At 37.1% G+C, this 20,776-nt stretch overlaps 1 protein-coding gene across 2 annotated transcripts; it reads left to right on the top strand.

The window, feature by feature from the left end:
• Window positions 1–230: 230 nt before the first annotated feature.
• Window positions 231–20,557, top strand: LOC146560764 (acetylcholine receptor subunit alpha). 2 transcript variants are annotated; one of them, XM_085296199.1, is made up of 12 exons: window positions 231–472; window positions 7,333–7,473; window positions 8,022–8,153; window positions 10,648–10,784; window positions 16,253–16,297; window positions 16,663–16,772; window positions 16,917–17,112; window positions 17,211–17,448; window positions 17,551–17,774; window positions 17,880–17,994; window positions 18,096–18,220; window positions 18,867–20,557. In XM_085296199.1, exons 1-12 carry the CDS (start codon window positions 418–420, stop codon window positions 18,993–18,995), a joined length of 1,647 nt encoding a protein of 548 aa, XP_085152325.1. In that variant the 5' UTR covers window positions 231–417; the 3' UTR covers window positions 18,996–20,557. The 2 variants fall into 2 exon arrangements, with proteins under 2 accessions (XP_085152325.1, XP_085152326.1); XM_085296200.1 differs by lacking the exon at window positions 7,333–7,473.
• The last annotated feature ends 219 nt before the right edge of the window (window positions 20,558–20,776 follow it).

Here is a 20,776-nt window from a genome sequence, read left to right on the forward strand (position 1 = left end):
TGTCTGACTGTTCTTTGCTACTCCGTTTCATTGACAGAGCCTGTGTTGGGTTCAGTGAGAGAAAATGATGATTGTGCTGATTTGTGTATATTCAATTCACAGACACACACACACACACACACACACACACAGTCCCAGCTGTCTCCTCTGCATGACACGCGCTGAGAGGTCGGGATGTTGTTGGGTGGGGGAAGTAGAGTTGACCATAAGAAACATGAGCTCACATACTGGATGATCCCCTTCCCACTACTCACTTCAGCTTTAAGGTGACTGCTACAGCTTTAGTGCATGTTTCTGTGTCTATGTAAAGTTAGCATACAGGTTAGATTTGGTTCTGACCTGATAACGAGTCAACAACACATTACCAAACGGATGCCGTGGATTTCTAAGCTGTTTCTTTAAACATCTGGTGGAAATATGAATGTTCCAAAGGTCCACCTCTTACTGACATGCATCCTCTGTGTATGTTCTGGTAAGTAGTCCTCAGTATGTGTTGATATTTCAATCTTATCAGTTATGTTTCAGCTTGCTGTAACAGTGCTGGTTCGAAACAGATAAAGAAGAAAGAAAAAGAAATATATTATTTAGAAAATCAGATATTAGAAATGGTTAATTACAAAGTACTTCTCATGCTGTGAAATTTTAGTCTTCTGTAAATTATGTTCTATAGGACCAGTCTCAAGAAACAGGACATCACTTTCTGACCAAAAATAAACACGTTAAGCAACGTTAATAATATTTTAAACAATCACAGAGGAGCAGCTGATTTTGGCAAATCCATTATACTGAAATCAAAGGGCTTCATCACATCGATGAAAAGCATAAAAATAAATCCAAATAAAAATCTCGAAGCATCATAATCATAAGATTGAATCCCCTGGGAAACAACTGGCACAATGAGAGATAGGCATTTGCTACTTCTGAAAAACCCTTTACAAAGGAGCAATGTCTAAAAAGAAAGAAAAAAAAAGTCTCTGGTAATTGTGCTTTTTATGTATATGTGAAGACCATCTCTTTAGAGTTTACAGCTGCTGTATCGTGTTTTCACTGTGATGGTATTCAGTCTTTTGTTTTACTTGTAAATCATTTTTAAAATGACGCTGTGGTTTCATCGGTCCTTGAAATGTCCCATACCCACAAAAAAAGTCTCTCCAGCATTGTTAACATTCCTTTTGCATTCAATACTGTGTATTTATCATTGAGCAGGTATGCATTTAGTGCCTTTGCCCAAGGACATTTAATTGTGACACATAGTTGTTAATCAACACACTGTTTCTTGGTGTACTTAAAACTGTGACCTTTCAAGTACTAGATAGTTAAATAACCACAACTTCAGTACCAGAATACCAAAAACCTCAGAGTCTTATATTCTCTGCATTTTCGAATAAATTCCTGCAAGGTTCATGAGGTTTATGCTACTATTTTTCCCATGGAGTATGGTACTTTTCATCACCTCATCCCATACAAATGAATGCACGGTACACATATCATTTACTCATGTCATATACTGTTTTGAAAGGAAGATGAAAGATGCTCTGGTTCTATTTAGTATCAAATTACCTCAGCCACTTTTATCTCAAAGAACCTATAATAAGATTAACTGTACATGAAATCAGTCAAGGAGAACAAACACAAACATGTCCTCTGTATTGATGATACATAAAAATAGCACTTCAGAGTTTGTTTAAAAAATAAATAAATAAATAAAAAAAAACCTAAGGATTTAATATTTAGCAGATAATATGTACAAATGTATCCAAGACTAGAACATAAGGCTAGTGTATGTGCAACTGGAATAAATAAAATTAATTTATTCTGAAGTTTCTTTCACTCTCTTGAAAATAGGGCTGTGCAAGATCATCCACCATATCACTAATAGCAATTTCTACACTATGTAAAGGTTTTGTATTGCTAGAGAAATGCCATGTTTTTATGTTCCTTGGTGTGTACAAACAGGGGACAAGCCCAGATATGAGAGGGCAACAGCTAGGACAATTTATTAGATTCCAAAAAAAAAAAAAAAAAAAAAAAAGCTACTTCAACAACCTCCAACAAAGCACTGTACTTTGCAAAATATGGAAGAAACTTGGAAAACAGGAAAAGCAAATGGTGGATGGAAATTACTGATGTGGTTATATGCAGGAAAAGTAGGGCTTTAAGCAGCTGGGACACAATATCCAAGTCAGAAAATACTTTTATTATGTGACAATATTGCACAGGTTCCAAACACATATTGCCGAATCGCAACTATTGCACTGCTGCTACTGCTGGCACCTTGTTTCAATGCATTCCTACTTCAAATTAGGTAGTGTGTCATCAATGACAGTAGCTCACTAGAAAAGAATGGAAAATGCCTTTCATTTACTTGCGAGCATCAATCAAATTGTACTTTTTTGCTTTGCTTTTTCAATATTGCCAGAAATATAATTATATTATATATAATTAAATAGAATTATAATTAATATATTATAAATAAATTAAAGTGCTGAAAACACACAACCACTGGCAGCCAGTAGTTTGTTACTTGTCCACACTGTTGGTGTCCACCACTAATCTGGGAATAACATATTTTTCTATTTCAATTCAGTGACTCATACTGATAGATTTCATGAAACACATTGATGATAAATTGATGTAAGATGGAGGTGGTATGTCAGGATGAATGGGTGTAGCATGTAAGCCACCAGTTGGATATTATCTGCATCACTGCAGACGTGAAACAAAAATGGATGCTCATAAAGAATTTGAAAAGGTTTTTATTTCAAGATGTTATGAGTGTTCCTCGAAACACATTTACTAGGGTCTTATATCGACATTTCAGCATGTCAAAACTCTACTTAAATATAGTAAGAATTAGATATTCAGATAAAAAAAACAACAACTATATTCTACAATGGCATATCATGTTTTAATATATAACCCTAACCCTTTGAGCAAAAACCATCTTTTTAGATTGGGCTTAAGAATTCACAAGGTACCAGAGATAAGTTGAAATATGTGTTTTTTAAAGGCTCTTGTTTGCCAAAAAGTTCTAACAATCTGTAAATTGTAAATAAAAGCAGAATATCATGACTGCAAAAAATTTACAAATATCAAATGGAAAATCTGTGATCTTAGACACCAGCTGCGTATGGTCCTGCTGGTCCACAGCTAACTGAATCTGAGATGGTAGAGTTTTCATGTTGGATTATGTCCATAGGACAAGGAATTTTTGGAGAGGAAATGAAACATACTACTAGATTTTTTTCCATTTGTTACAAGGTAGTTAGAATATTTGCAGAAAATAACCTTTTAGAGGCTTTTTTGAATAATTAAGTTAATAAAGTATTGGTGTGTCATCCACACCCCAACTCAACTACCCCAATAAATTTGGCCCATTCCAGTAAGACACATGAAGAGAAGAGAAAGTGAATCCCAGTTCCTGTTATGGACACACGTAACTGTTATCATAGACACAAACATACCAGTTCAACCATATTTAACAGGATGCTCCAATTAAAGTCCACTATATGGAAGGCAAAAAATTCAAAGCAAAGCCAGGCAGACAGATGAGCTAGTTTAAAGCGTAACTGGTTACTTGAATATCTTAAAAAAAAAAAAAAAAAAAACTTGCTCAAATACAGTCACAGTAACAACTAATTATTTTCCCCAGAAGCGTTTGTCTGCACCTTCTGTGTGCTGACACTCAAACTAGTGATCTCTTTTCAAACGTTTCAAGAGCCCATATGAAACTGCATTAGACAAAAAGATTTTTATTTTGCAGCAGCATCATGTGAAAATGCAGAGTGTGGGCAATGACTGACAGCTCCAAGTGGCTCCCATGTCCCGCCTCTTCTCTATTTTTGTATGTGGTCAGATCAAAGCTTCTCAGTGCAACAGACAGATGACATGCACACAGCAACAGGCACAGCTAATGGCAGACAGCCAAGGAAATGAATATCAACATTGCAGACAACGACACCACACTCATTATACAGATCTTCGATAAAGATCCCAAATGAAACTTTGAAAGGAAACCAAAACATGCTTTTGTGTGCATGTGTGTGTACATGGTAGTGGCTTATACTATTATACATACATACACACACTTTGGCATCTTAACTCAATCTGACTGCTCTCCAAGTTCTGCTTTGTGCACCACAAATTGTGTGTCTTGTAGTATTAATGTGTATATGATGTTTATTTACATTCAGCTAGATATGGGCTGGGCACTGTGCATGTTCTTGTAACACATGTGAGGAACCCGTTTCAGTATTAACATTCAGTAGCAACATCACAGACATCATGTATTATGTGTTGTGAATCCAACTTTGTTTTCTTTGGCATGTTAAAACTCAAGAAGACACTCTCAGTCTGGAGTCTAAAACCTTGTTGGTGCCCACCACAACACATCAATAATGCCTAAAACAAGCAAAATCCTGATGCGTTATCAGGTGGTTGAGTCTTACCAGGGAAATAGCAAAAGTTGTAAACCTGAACCATAAAGTCCTGCTCAGACTTATTGCTCAGATTGTACACACAAACATAACATGCTTAGATTTAGCGTGTCTGTAAATCTGAGAGTCTACTTACTTATATGACTACAACTTGTAAATTGCATAGGTTGCCTGTCCTGAAGCACACCCTGTGTTATTGCTTTTATCCAAATTTATCTTACATATTTTTTTAAAGATCAATTTTGTGGCTTTTTGCCTTTAACAGTTGAGCAGTGAAGAATAGACATGAAGGAGATGGAGAGAGCAGGGGAAGGGCAAAGAGCTGACGGTTAACCTTCAACCTGGGCTGCTGCATTTCAGCATATGGGCACCTGCTCAACCAGTGAGCTAAAATGATTGCCCTTTTTTGGTTACACTAATGGGATCATAAACCTCATATTGTGTTCAATAAGTGAGACCATAAACTCTTTAGGAAAGTGGCAGTGATTTGACAAACATAAACTGCTCCATGTACCTGTAGCTGGTAGTTATTTTATAGTAGAGTACCCCTCCAAGTCAGAGTTCACAACAACTAAGTGTTTGTTTTTTGCTTACTTTCAGAAATGCCTCCTCTCCAACTAAGGGGTTAAATTAAGTTCTCAAAAACCTAATAAAGACTAAAAGTGGTACTCACTCCCAAGGTTGCTAGTCCTTGGAGAAATTTCAGCTGTAGAGAAGCAGTTTAAATATAGAATAACACTCAATTGTAAGATAACACTCACTTTTTCAAAACCTGTATCTATTCGTTTTGATAATCTGGTGGTGGGGAGTATAATGTGTCTGAGGGATGTTACCCTGGTGGACTAGCAGCAAAAGACTATGTTGAAGCTTTAAGTTTGACATTTGTGTGTCAGTTTGGTAATTTCTCCCATTAAATATATTATGCCCCTTCACATGTACCAGGTGGCTTCGTTTTCTATTCAGATTAAATGTGTGCCTCAGTTCTTCAAACTACATGACAGCATCAGAGTTTGATGAATACAGATGTATAAAGCACTCTAGGACACTAAACTTTAAATGAAGCATCTATTCTTTCTCTGACCCTTTTTATTTATTTACACACACACACACACACACACACACACACACACACACACACACACACACACACACACCCCAATCAAATTTAATCATCTGCTTTACAACAGGACTCTTTGTTTACTTTTGCAGTAAAATATATTTTGTGCCTACATACAGATTGATTGTCTTTTCTTGTAGTAATGATTGCCCACTCCTCTACAGGGAAGAAAAAAAAAAAAGTAGCCAAATTCCCCAAAAATGCTAAACTGTGGATTTTACTTCACTACTCATGGATCAAAACCCTCATCAGAAACACATGTCACTATTTAACAAACTAACTGCTGCAGAAAGGAGATGATTTTATTAGGAGAGATAAATAACTGGGCAGCAGCATCATTAAAAACTCATCAGTCAGGAGTGAGCCAAAGAGATGTGACCATTGTTCCCATTAATGAGGGTTTACAACAATAATTACAGCAAAATGAAACACTTTCTGAATGTTTTTACTCTCCGGCTTTTAAAGTTCAGCTAACACACAAACTTCAACACAGGTGGTGTCCATCCAGAAATGTTTGATAAAAACTTATCAAGTTTGACGCACTGACTGTTTTTGAGATTTTCCTTTTTGGTGATACTTTGACATTAAAATGACTATAAAACTGAACTGAATTCACACAAACTGCAGATAAACTGATTAAGTGTCTCCTACTACCAAAGCCATTTCAAAATAAAAGCCTGTCTCTCTCAGCAAAAGTAAACAAACCTGCCTGCCATTACAACTGGAGGGCTGAACAAAGTGAATGAGAACATCTGCGTATGAACTCAAAGGCATTACCTCCATTTAACATTGACTCCATGAGGAATGATGGATGGCCAGATGCTATTTCCATTAGATAAAGGATTTTGCTTTGTATTTCCACGTTTAAATGCAGTTTTTGTCCTGTTGACAAAAAAATAAATAAATTCTCTGTCCACCTTCACAGTAATCACCATCTGAGCTTTCTTGTCTGCAACTCAGCACAGAGAGAACATGCAAACACAAAGGACATGTTTAGTGGCATGCTCCCATTAATAATCTGTAGTAATCTGACTTTCTGTCCTGATATCCTGTATTTGCATAAGACTTCAGTGAAACTGTAGCTTCATGTTAGACACAGAATGTTGAAAAACATCCTATAAAAGTACAAATACAGTAAAATAAACAAATAACACTCAGATGCTAGTTTATTAATGGGATTTTCCTTTTATTTTTTAAATTTAGCAAACATGTTTCTGTATAACTTAAGAATTCACATAGTAATTTTGAAAAAAAAAATCCAATAACATAAAATCATGAAGTGTTTATAGTTCATACCTAAAAGCTGAAAGAATGGCTTCACTGTGGGGTTGGGAGATTGACCTACTTTTGAAGCCAATCTCAAGTGGACATTGGAGGAACTGCAGGGTTTGACACTTCACAGTTTCCTTTTTTTTTTTTCTTGCCATGGATGTTGATGGTTGGATGTGCCCATATTTCCCATTTGATCAGACACTAAGTTTAGAATTTTGATGCACATCTGTTAATGTCTTCACTACGTTTATCAGACAAATGTATACTGCAGCCTGAAAAACCATAAAGCAGCCAATAATAGTACAGTCTTAATTTCTACCCAAGTGCAAGATGGTACATTTAACTCACTGATTTGTCAATGAAAAAGAGATCCAATGTATTGTTACATCTGATTAGGAGAATCATCAAGTGGATTTATTATTTTGTTGTTTGTGTGTTGCTCAGAGTTAACGAACATTGTGAAAAACATGAAATACCATTGTCCGCTCCTCTTCACTTTCTCTGCAGGAGAAAAACTCTCCCTGAATACTATCCAGGTGATGTTAAACTTTGTCAAGGACAACCCGCAGCTCCTCAAAGAATTGAACTTGGACATGGAATCAGACGTAGATTTGGAGGAGTTCAAAACCATATTGAACAGACTCCCTGGTCAGTGATGAGGAGATTTTCTAGATTTTATATGCATCTAGCTTTTCTTGAATCTTCTATGCAAGAAAAACCCATCCCCTGTAGGAATAATTAACATTTTTATGTATTTTAAATGTTGAATTTAAATGTCTTTTTTTTTCTTTTTTCTTTTTTTTAAATGCAGCAACATACCACAACAACAGTCAAGGCGCTTTATTTTGTAAGGTAGACTGATAATACATACAGAGACAATAATCATATGACCCCCTATGAGCAAGCACTTTGGCAACAATGGGAAGGAAAAACTCCCTTTTAACAGGAAGAAACCTCCAGCAGAACCAGGCTCAGGGAGGAGCGGCCATCTGCCGCGACCGGTTGGGGTGAAAAGCTATGAGCATTGTTTTTGTTTTGTTAATTTAAGATTTTCTCTGTACAGAAAAATCTGATTAAGGAAAAGGCAACTAGCAGAAACAATGTAGCAAATGGTCTGCTTATGTTTTTCTTTATTTTGTTGTATGTCTTTGTGCGTCTCTCCTGTTTTGACCTTATGGGTCTGTGTGTGCCTGCAGAGCACGTGAAACAACATTTGTTGAGCAAGACCAGCTTGGATCTTCCCTACACCTCAAATGTTCATTCTGATGTTCCACAAAGACAGGATATCCTACAGCCCCCCATGCCATTAGTGCAAGGGCCCAAAGGAGGTAAAATCTGAACTAAAGCATATTTTAAAAGGGATGGATGGATGGATTTTCTACTTATTTTATCTGTGTTCCAGCCTCAGTAACTTTGACACAGTAACATCTGCTGAAATTTTTACACCTCCGATGAAATGTCACAAGCGTTAGCTTTATTTTGATACCAATATTGTTTGCACAGACTTTGTAATTGCAGAGAAATACCCCATTCATTTTTGACATGTCATTTTTGCCACTGTCAGCTATCGTTATCCTTTAAAAAGGGACTGTTCATGGCATTAGGGAAAATTTCTTTAAAGTGGATGCAACTTTGCATCCATCTAATGCTTAGTGAATCAAACTATTTATCAGCAGGAAAAAATAATTATGTTTTATGAAAGCCCAACATGAGCTGGTATAAATGTTTTCTGTTTAGTTAGCCAGCTCTCATCTCATCAGCTGTCATCTAAAGTAATTTATTTTTAATATGTAAATTAATTACAATTGTTGGAGGATGCAATTCGATGTTAAATGACCTCAAAAACAATTAAAGGGCATGACATTGGTAAGATTCAAAAACTAAATTTTCCAAATAAAACCACAAAGTAGATCAGTATTAACCGCAGCCTAAGAGCCTCCTTATGGACCAGAGTGCCTGGGTGAATCAGCGGCCCAGACAGAGTGCTCCTCTGAGAGAGAGAGAGAATTTGCTCATGGTGGCTAAATGAAACCAGATCCGAGCTCACGCAGCTCAATGTAGCCAGCCAACAGATTCCCAAAATAATATGCAAAAGCTGTCACCTGCTCACAGGGCTGTTTGCTTGGTCACGTTAGACAAAATTACATGATGTCTTTGCTATGATACTCAGTAAGATTACCAATACACTGCCTCTTTTGCTTTTTGGGTCCTTATAATAAATACAAGTAAATAAAATATTTATTTACTTTGTTTTTATTATTTATTTATTCATTCATTTTTTTAGGGCCTTGTAACTAAAGTAACTAAAGTAAATAGTTTCTTCAGTAAAGTAATGGTGCATTGGTACACATTTTTAAAGCAGTTTATATGTGACAGAAGTATTCATGTACTTTATATCTCACAAACTGACAAATGCCAATAATATATTAAAAGTTAAAACTCCCAGTACCATTAGAAATGAGTAGACCCACTCTGTAAACAGAACTGAAAGCAAACTAAATTTAGGACAAAAATGTGAAGCTAATGGAAAATGCTAGACTATTAAAACTCCTGTTGTTGGCTTGATGGTTGTTTGCTGTCTTGGTTTATTTATCAGACACAAAAAAAAAAAAAAAAAAAAAAAAACTACCAGGCTGAATTTCATCAGACCTAGTGGAGAGGACAAGCATGGGCAATAAAGGAAAGGAAAAAAAAAAAAAAAAAAAAAAAAAAAAAAAAAAAAAAATTGCAGGGCATGGTGCTCTCCATGGTGCTTCGGAACCCAAGCTGATCTAAACTTAATGTCAAAGGATTAGCCAGGGTTGGTATTCCCAAACATCCTAAGACCCCAAAAGTTCACTAAGGACTCATAGGACTTGCAGACTTATAGAAGCAGATTTGATTACAGTGTTCATAGGACATTCAGTGCAGAGGCTTTTCACCAGTATAAAATGACCACCATTTGTTGCTGTTGATCTTTTTGCATCTGTCCATCCCCGCCTCTGTCCTTCTCTCTTCTATATGCACTCTAGCTTTCTCTGAGATAAACGCAATGTTTCAGATTACATGTGGTAAGTCAGGCGTAGCAACAAATACCTTTGAAAATAATATTGAGAAGCTAAATTAGAATAGAGACTAGAATATAATAGAATAGCCCTTTATTGTCATTGTACACTTCAACAAAGTCCATTCTGAAAACCACTTGCCTTTTACGGATGCTGAATTTTGAAACATTGAAATATTACATTGATGTATAAGTGATAAGAACAGGAGCAGATGAGACAGTCAACAGAAAATATCTGAGTCCTTCTCACCCTCTCACTTCGTCTGAAACTTGAGAAGAGACCAGGTAAGTAAGGGGAAACCACACACATTGAAACATTTACCAGAAAGTAATATCACCATGGTAACAAATGTGAGACAAAGCAATAATCCAAAGGAACTACATCCGCAATACTCAAAAATACACATTTTGGTCCCTACATCAGGAAAATGGAGTGTAAATCACAGAAAATGTAATTTACTCCCTTCCCTGTCACTTCAGAGAAAATACATTTAGGGATACTTGGGTGGCAAGATGTTCTACTTATCATGTAATGCTGTCAAAGTGACTTCAAAATATAATTAGTAATGGCTGTGTGGTGAAGAGTTAGTGTGCAAAAATCAATACATCATAAGTAAAATTCCTTCCAATAAATCTGACACTTTTTAAATTAATAATTCGACAACCCAGACTGTCTTCAGCTTCTTTATCGATCAGTCTGCTAAAGTCTGACACCATTATGCTGTCGGTTTCAATCCTCCTGACTGCCCAAACTTTATTTTTGTTTGTTCTAAATGTAGAATGTTGCTCAAACGATGAGACGACGCTGGTGAAACGACTGTTCACTGGTTACAACAAAGTGGTTCGTCCTGTTAACCACTTCAGTGAAGCTGTAGTGGTTACTGTGGGATTACAGTTAATACAGCTTATAAGTGTGGTAAGTCTGTAACTCTTTGTCTGCATTTTACATGAAGAAAGATATGACCAGCTGTCACCACTGTGTTGTTTCTTGACTTTGACCTTTTGACTGTAATTGCAGTTTCTCTAAAAGGACAAACAATCAATCAATCAACAATTGTTGGCTTAAATTTCAAATACTAACCAATATAATGAAATTACAATAACCAAAGATTTTTGATTATGGAGGAGCTGGCCTTAAGGTGTTCAATGAAAAGGACTATGGTGACAGGGAATGATTTGTTCACAAAGGTAAATGCACCTTCATAGTCTTAGGCTGAAATTGGACAAACTGGAAAGTCTTACAGATGATGACTGTCTAAATCAGACAGGGAAAAATGCTGCAAGACACAGTAACTGAAATGAACCCAGAACTTACTTGTTGTTGATGTTAGGACTAAAAACTGGGCAAAGGCACTGAATCACAGACATTGTTGCACTTTTGATTCACTATGGTTAGACCACTTAGGGGAAAAAAAGAAAGAAAAAAAAAATCAAGCAGTGGTCTGTCTTTATTATTTATTTTCTCAAAGAGAAGAACTTTACGCATGGAAAAGGAAATATGCTTAGACAATATTGGTTCTCTTTGGATCTGCCTTCATATATGAACAAACATTCTCTGTGGTGAAGTTCAAGCTAATCCAGATCCTCTCGTGGTCATGATCACCTGCCTGCTGTCCTTCATATTACAACCTCAAACGTTGGACATGACTGCAGTGTACGTGTTCAAGCCCAAACAGACCAGATTTCTCGCAATGAACAGGGGAAAAAAAAAAGGAAAAAAAAAAAAAAAACAAAACCTTAAAACTGCAGATTAGATCATAAAACTGAAAGTAAAATAGCATTAGCACAGAGTTAGGTCTTTAAATTTGTTTTGGGTAATGTTGAATCAATAATGATAAACTAAGTGCCTTTATTATCCCTGTTTTACATTTTCATTGCCTTATTGTGGGATCTACACTTAACAGTAACATTTATAAAGAGATCAAAATAATATTGAGCAGAACTGAGTTGAGCTTATTGCTGCATTGCCCCACAACTTTCTCAGCTTCTCATGTGGCCCCAAAAAGTAATTAATGCAAACATATGTAACTCCTGCCAAATAAGTGCACAAAATTGACAGAGGTTAAAGGAACACTGTCTTTGACTGAAAAATAAAGTATTTAGAGAGGAGTCATGTGTCAATATGATCCCAAGCTTTTCTTTTTTGACTGTATTCAACAGCAAAGCAAAATAATAAAAAGGACCATACATAATTAAATCTCAGTCAGTGCCACAGAGATAATACCATTATTCTGGAAAGAAATTATTATACCAAATGTTATGAACTGGATAAGACAAACAAAAGAACATACGTAATGAAGTCTTTAAAAGATGAGGACTGCCATGTGCTGATTTGGAGGACCAGTTATGTTTTTGTAGTGCCCTGTATAAAACTGGAACTCCAAAGAGTGGACATTTTCCATTATATAAAATTAGAATAATTCATATCAAGTCATGCAGCAATATCACTTTGGTTGGTACTGAACACACCAAATCAGTTCTGAAAACCTAGATAACACATGAAGAAACCAAGAAACCAAGAGAGTCAAATAACACATATGATAAGAGATATCACGCCACAAGCAGTTACTTAATCTGCCACATACATACCCAAATCTCATTTATACCAGGAGATGACAAGCCAACCAAACAACCAAGGTGTTTTGGGGGTGTAGACACCCTGTTAAGACCAAGACTTGAACTCAGACATGTTCCACAGACATCCTGTTAATCTTGATTAACAACTGAATTTAAGACACAAGAACCAGGATAACAACAAACATATAGGATGGCACAGCAGCCTCAAAGAAGCGATACAGGTATAAATAAAACAAAATGAGCAACTGTCATTGTGTGTCCTTCTATGCTTATTAAGTCCATGAAGATGACTAGGTTTGACAGTCTCTGGGACAGTCCCTTCATCCATTTTATTCCTCTTAACTCATTCACTGCCAGCCATTGGCAGTGAATGAGTTAAACCCATTGACTCATTCACTGCAATTGACGGCTATAGACGTCAATGGCAGTGAATGAGTTAAGAGATGGAAAAAGTCTTCTCGTTTCTTCTTCTCACTTCAGTTTTACTCCAAGCAGTTTATAGTGGACAACAAATTAGTATTACCAGTGCTGACAAAAAAGATGAAAAGTTGATAACGTCAAGAGGGTACTGCTTTGTATGCCAAACCAAAATAAAATAATCATAAAAATGTTTGTATCTCGTGTTAACTAAAAAATGTAAAATACAAAAACATGAGAAAGTGTTTGTTAAAATTTTAGTTAATTTAAATCCATTTTAGCCTCAAACATGAATGCTAGTTCACAGTTGGCTAATTTTTTCAAGACATGAGCAATGCCACCTGTTAAACCCCAACGCCCCCAAAGCCGGGGGCAAGAGGGGGAACATCTGGTTTCATGGACCGTTTCTCAATATACATACTTGTGTGTACCTGCGTTCATGTGGACTTGTGATATGTCATCAGTCGCAGACCAAATATGCTTCCAAATCAAAGTACGCATCAAGTATGCTCAGAATTCCTGGATGTGTTCTCGCTCCTTCCATTTTATCAAGCATCGGTGGTGGCTTGGGTGAACTTGGTACAGCCAAATATCCCAGAATGCATTTTGTCCAAAACTCAAACGCGGCAATGGTGGAGGAGGGGAGCTAAACTTTTAAGATATTTCCAGGTGAGAATGTACCTGTGTAAACTTCAAATATCTGCTCGATTTATAAAGACATCGCATATTTGCAAAATTGCTCTGACGTTTTCGGAGACATCTGTTACCCCACCAGCTCAATAGCTCAGCGGTCCTCAAACCCAGGGCCACAGACCGGTACCGGTCCGTGAGTTGTTTGGTACCAGGCCACGAGAGTTGAGGCTCGGGTGTGAAATTTATGGTTTTCAGGGATTTTATTATTTTTCTATTGTTATTTTTCTATGGTTTTTATCTTTAACTCTGTTTCCCTGGGTCTTTTCCCATGTGTTATGACTAAATTTTCCTTTTTTTGGTACCGGTACTGGTTTTATTTTGTTGTATTTACAGCGACACCTTAGAGGACGGTCTGTGAAAATATTATTACTGGGCCGTGGCGCGAAAAAGGGTGGGGACCGCTGCAATAGTGACAGGGTGGTCAAGGCTCACTGGAACCGGCGAGAACAGCGGACTCCCGGTACATCGTTTTTAACCCCCCAGCGGTCTTTTGCACCACAGGTTAAACATGATATATAAGTCACTTAGCTTCTAAAAGTTAAGGTTTGGTTTATTTTGGTGTTTTATTTGTTCCTGAGTGAATCAGTTTGGCTGAGATTAAAGTTAAGCTTCATAACTGTACTGTTTTATTTAATACTTAAGTCTTACTTGGAGAGCTGTCAGTGTATTTTAAATTTCACCAGTCACACCACCTGAAGTAAAATGTTCTGTTCTTATTTAAAAAGCTGGGGGAATTAAATCTAACATTAAAAATATTTAAATTCAGGAGGAAACATTTTCACTGGGAGCAAAAACAGCATGTTAATACATGGAGATCCTGAAGCCTGCTCCAAACATGATCAGATTATATTTTAAATATTTGTTTAATTCTTTTCCAAACCTCAGCAGCTTGTAAGTTTTGAGTGTCTACTAAAATGAAAATAAAACCGTTCTACCATCTCACCTGTTTGTTATTATTCACACACACCTATCCTATTTTTATTAATAGAGAGAAAAGCTTGTGTTTCTGTCATGTAGTGATTGTGCTTAACTGTATGAAGCTTATTAGACATTATGAAACAGATGACACGTAAAAGCAAATTTTGCAAAATTGCTTAAGATTTTAAAAAAAATTCTTTAAAAGAAAAAAAAACTACTACATTATATGTAATTGCTTTCATGTCATGTGCAATTTCCATTGCAAATATGAATCACAGTTAAATTAAGAGGGAATGGCAGGAAAAACTCCTGAATGGCGATGTCATCAAGTACACTAGCGTTCCAATTGTAGAATGATCGCGCTGCGTTCTCGGACTCCTGTGTGAACTTACAAAGTCTACTAGAATAATTGAGAAACGCTCCTCCTGTGGTATTCACAGAAACGGCATACAAAACATTGCTACGACCACTAAGACGACAAACAATTAAAAGCGCATTACAGCACATTCTGCAAAATGTTGTAAACACAAAGCACGAATGTTCGATTCACCTGATAGCAGGTACACGGACAATTAACACCTGGACTCAAAGCCGACATCTCGCAGATTCCAAAACAGCAAGTTTCGTCACACTGCGACCGAAATTCACTGGACCAGCAGCAAAAGAAGACCAAAACTATGATTCATTTTTAGAAAACAGTGAATTATGTCTTACCTGTGCTGTCTTTCTTGCATCGAAAACAAGTTTCCACAGCTGCCAGCTACATTAACTGAATAACTGCATCTCCCATAATGCCTCAGAGCCATTTTCTGTCAAAAAAAAAATCGCCAAAGTCAGCCCAATGACAGAGATTGGACAATGGCAAGTGTCATGCGTTTGCTGCGCGTAAGTTTTTGGCTTTGCAATTTGCGTTTTGTTGGGAGTGACGTAAACGTGGTGACGCTATCCGTGATCCTATTGGCTTAAATGGCGGGGTCAATCATGCAAATTGGCCAATAGAAACCGAAGTGCCTGCTCCACAGAATTTAAAGTCTCAAAGACGCAGTGCAAAAACAAGGCCCATTATACCTGTGCGTGGGTAATCCTTCAATATATATATAGAAAAAACCACTAAGCATTTTTAGGCATGCAATAAACTTAGATCATTTTTGCAGTTTAATTCCTAAGAAATTTCAGCTGTCACAGATTCTGCCAAGATGAGCCAAAATGTGCCAAATTGCAGAACCATCTGTAACTTTGGTCAGCAGCATCAGCCTTTGCACAAATAATGTCTATATGTTGATTCCTGGATTTCTGGAATTTATTGTCTACCACAGGATAATATCAAAGAGGTTATATGCTGTAACATTCACAAAAAAAATAAGCAGGAAAACAATCTTCTTACCTGTGTTCCATCCTCAGTTACTATGACGCAGTAGCATCTGCTGTAATATTTACACCTATGATGAAGTCTCATTAGTATTAGGTTTATTTTGATTGTTTACACAGAGTTTGTAATTGCAGAGAAATACTCTATTCATTTTGGGCATGTCATCAAGCTGGCACCTTTGGGGTTCAAGATGTTAAATTTGGATTATTTTTATTGTGATAGATAACTAAAATATGGGGTGATGCCAGCAAGAAATTAAACAAGAAAAAAGATGTTACCATCATTTTGTTTTGTTTTTACTTTTTACTTTTTAATACAGGTCATGTAAACATGTATGTGGGGTAGACATCACAAAATAAATTGTCATAAAAATGTTTTCACCTGTTCTTGACCTTTTTGTCTGTTCCCAGGATGAAGTTAACCAAATTGTGACCAGTAATGTCCGTCTCCGACAGGTAAGTCTGTGTGACTACAGCTGGCCATGCATTATAACTTTAAGTGGGACTACACACCATTTGAAGGTTGGCCTAATGCTATGGACATCAGTGAAAGTTACAAGTTACCAGAAAATCACAAGCTTCGCAGCTTTTGATGAATATGATGCAAAGCAATGAAGAAAATAAGTCATAAAAAATAAATTAAAATATAATGTAATTGATTTCCTCCCAGCATTCCACTATGTCCCACACAAGCACTGTGTTTGTCCCACAGTTACTTTACTGGGATCTGGTCATCCCATTTAATCCTCTAATCGGCATCACATAGCTAAATACAACCTTAGAAGTGAAATAATGATCTAAAATTTTTACTCACTTTACAGCAATGGGTAGACGTTAACTTACGGTGGAATCCTGAAGACTATGGAGGAATCAGAAAGATCAGAGTTCCTTCATCTGACATATGGAAACCTGACCTTGTGTTATACAACAAGTAATTTTCATTTCTCTTTGTGTTAAAAAAAAGCAAACAAACCTATATTTGGTGGTGGTGGTGGGGGGGATTAATGACTTGCTGCTCCACTTACATGCTTGGTTTTCCTTTGCCTCTGTCCTCTACCCTCCTTTTTATCTGCAGTGCTGATGGTGATTTTGCCATCATCCATGAAACTAAAGTCCTGCTAGAGCACACTGGCAAGATCATATGGAACCCTCCAGCCATCTTTAAGAGTTACTGCGAGATTGTTGTCCTTCACTTCCCATTTGACCTACAGAACTGTACTATGAAATTGGGAACCTGGACATACGATGGCCTGCTGGTCGTAATCAACCCGGTGAGCGTAAATGCTTTTTTTAAATCTGTGAATTTAGACTGTGTGCAAAACAGCTGAACGTGGGGACGCTAAAATGTTTGTGAACCACTGTCTTTTAGGAGAGTGATCGACCTGACCTCAGTAACTTCATGGAGTCAGGTGAATGGGTGCTAAAGGACTACAGAGGGTGGAAGCACTGGGTGTACTACACTTGCTGTCCTGACACACCATACCTGGACATTACCTACCATTTCCTGATGCTGCGACTGCCTCTCTATTTTATCGTTAACGTCATAATTCCCTGCATGCTGTTCTCTTTTCTCACGGGATTGGTCTTCTACTTGCCTACTGACTCTGGTATGTTCATTCTGCAAGCTTGATAGGTAACAGAAAACAATTGTCAGTGATTTTTTTTTTTCAGATTATTTTGAACTTAGAGGTGATTCACTTTCTCTGCAGGTGAAAAGATGACTCTCTCCATCTCTGTCCTGCTGTCTCTGACTGTCTTCTTGCTGGTTATTGTGGAGCTGATCCCCTCCACTTCGAGTGCTGTTCCCCTCATAGGGAAATACATGCTCTTCACAATGGTAATGGTCATTGCCTCCATCATCATCACTGTTATCGTCATCAACACACATCATCGCTCACCAAGTACGCACACCATGCCGGGGTGGATCCGTAAGGTTTGTATGGGGGTATTTTTTCTCTCTCCACTTGTAATAAATGGGAAATATTGTTGCTGTTTTATAAGACTAGTAATATCATAATTTTATCTCCCTGCATCTCAGGTCTTCATTGAAACCATTCCCAACATGATGTTCTTCTCAACAATGAAGCGTCCCAGTCAGGAGATCCGGCAGAAGAGGCTGTTCCCTACTGACATGGACATTTCCGACATCTCAGGTGAGGCTAAACTGCAACTCCCATTACCATTATTGCATGCTAGTGAACAGTTTTAGTTTAAGTCTGTCCTAAAATTGTTGACCTTCCTCTCTCCTCTGTAGGTAATCCTACCCCGACGGCTGTCACCTATCAGTCCCCCATTGTTAAAAACCCTGATGTTCGTAGCGCAATCGAGGGGGTGAAGTACATCGCAGAGACTATGAAGTCAGATGAAGAATTTAACAATGTAAGAGAAAATCTGCATGAATTATTGATAGTGTATCAATCCATAAAATTTCTTAGAAGTTCAGAGCCTTGCATTCAACTCCCCAGCCATTCTTGTGCTTCTCTAAAACTTAAACGAATCTACAAGTGTAGGCACAGTAATCAAAACTTTTTACATTTCTGCTCTGAATCTGGATCTAAATGAAATGGCCAAAAAGACAATGATTTAATGGTTTAATTAATTAAATGGAAGGTTAGAATGACAGTAAGTGTGCCAAACAGTGTGGCCCCAGGAAGTCACCCCATCTGGGGAAACTCCGTCTAATCCACAGTTCTCCAAAAAACAACTACTTGTTATTTCATATTAATAAAACTAATATAATGTTTTGAATGTATAAGCTTACTGGCTTCTACATTCTCGATTAATCATTTCTACACCGAAGAGAATAACAGAAGTCTTTCTTATCTTCTGCCAATAAATGTAGTCCACAAAATCATATCTGACAGATAACTGGGCAACATTAGGTAATCTGATTTTCCACATCTTTTAGTAATGTTATTGATTCAATTGAAAAGCTTATCTCTTTTTGTGTCCTAGCAACTGATCAGTAAATTCCAAATATGTGAATGCTCAAAGTTAAAGTTTCTTCCATACCGTCTTATTGCAGGCAGCAGAGGAGTGGAAGTTCGTTGCCATGGTTTTGGATCACATCCTGCTCTGTGTGTTCATGGCTGTGTGCATCATCGGGACTCTTGCTGTCTTTGCTGGGAGACTCATTGAGCTCAACACACTGTAGAGGCCTTCATGATGGAGGAGAATGCATTTATCCCACTGTCCCTCACGCACAGATAGGCAGTCAAAGGTCGAGCTAATTTCAAAATTCTGTTCAGGGCCTTTAATTGTGTTGACTTTGAATGTGCAGATATTTTTTACTTTTATTGAGGAGTCTGCAGTAAAAACTCCAGGCATCTCACAGGTATGATGATACACAAATATCTTGATGGGTTATACTGGGTCACACAAAGCTGTTCTTGTTATTAACAATCCAGCATTTTTCTATTGTTTCTCTTGTATTTCTACAGTTGGTGATTGCTGCCCTCACAATTGCGCAGACTGTTATTTTACATGTAAAATCACGAACAGTAGTTGTTACGTTGTCATATTTGGCAGCTTGATTTAAGGTTTGTGTGATTGGTTCTCTTAAATGTTATTGTCAGATGTTGTCTTGGATTATTTTCCCCTTAGAACTTTTATTGATTGGTTTTGCCAGACATTCAGTTTGACAATATCTTAAGGGTTTTTTTCTACTATACTCACAAGATAATAGCAAGGTTTTATCAAGCAAATTTTTCCAAAATATGTTAAAGTCAAGCGGATCTTTAGTTACCCTATAGCAAGTAAAAGTGGTTCAAATAATTAAGATTGGTTAGTCAGCTTTGATTCCATTAAGTGAAAAACAATGGAAATACCACAGCTGCAGTATTGGCCAATGTGCTAAAGACAGCTTGATGTATGTATGCAGCTGCGACAGACCATTTATTTTAGTATAATGATATGGTTCAGTCCTGCTGTCTGTGTTAATCATTTGTTTGTTTTTTTGTTTTAATTTGTAGTTTTCTAGATGTGGAATAAAGTGAAAAATAACATTTTGTTTTAGTGTTATGAAGTTCAGACTACACTGACAAATCACTGGATGTTTTCATTTCTTGTCATGTTCAAGAATCCAGTTTAATTTGTTTTTGTGTTGTTTTCTTACTTGGAAGAAAGGTATATGGTGGTCACAAAAGGACAGCCAGGGTCAACAATAGTCAGTGTGTCATTACACCACCACCAGATATTACCTGAACTGCTGATTTAAGGCAGGATGTTATTTTTGTCAAATTCTGACCATACTGTCTTAATTTGCAGGAGAAAGCGAGACTTATTTGACCACCCAATATTTTTCCAGTCATCCATTGTCTGATTTTGATGAGCATGTGTGAACTGTAGCCCCAGTTTCCTGTTCTGAGCTGGCAGGAGTGGCACCTGGTGGGTTTGCTGCTGTAGCCCATCTGGTTCAAGGTTCCATGTGTTTTGCATTCAAAGATGCTCTTCTACATTCGTTAGTTGTAACGACTCATTATTTGACTAGATATTTTCTCATTTTCTGACTATTCTCTGTAATCCCCAAAAATGATTATGGAGGATAATCCCAATAGATCAGCATTTACAACAGCACCAACAATTACACCACCTTCAAAGTCACTTAAATCACCTGCCTTCCCCAGTTTGGTGGCTGGTTTGAACTTCTGCAGGTCATCATTGCCGTGTGCACCTGATTAAATGGAAAAATAATGTGACTGGCTGATTACACGTGTTAATTACACGCATTAACATGCACTTGAACAGGTGTGCCTGGCAGTGAGTGAAAGATGGTCAAAGTAAATTTGGTTGTTCACAAAACCCATTTAGAGTACACAACCTGTGACTGAATAATTAATAAGTCCACTAAAAATCACAAGTGGTGTCTGACAGTGAACTGAAAAGTGATTTACGGTAATCTAAGAGAAGGATCATAATATTTAGGATCAAAACAAT

The sequence above is a fragment of the Mchenga conophoros genome, linkage group LG13 (genome assembly GCF_057382185.1).
Source record: "Mchenga conophoros isolate Kocher_MC1m ecotype Shallow Benthic linkage group LG13, M_conophoros_male_GT1.1, whole genome shotgun sequence".
NCBI lineage: Eukaryota > Metazoa > Chordata > Actinopteri > Cichliformes > Cichlidae > Mchenga > Mchenga conophoros.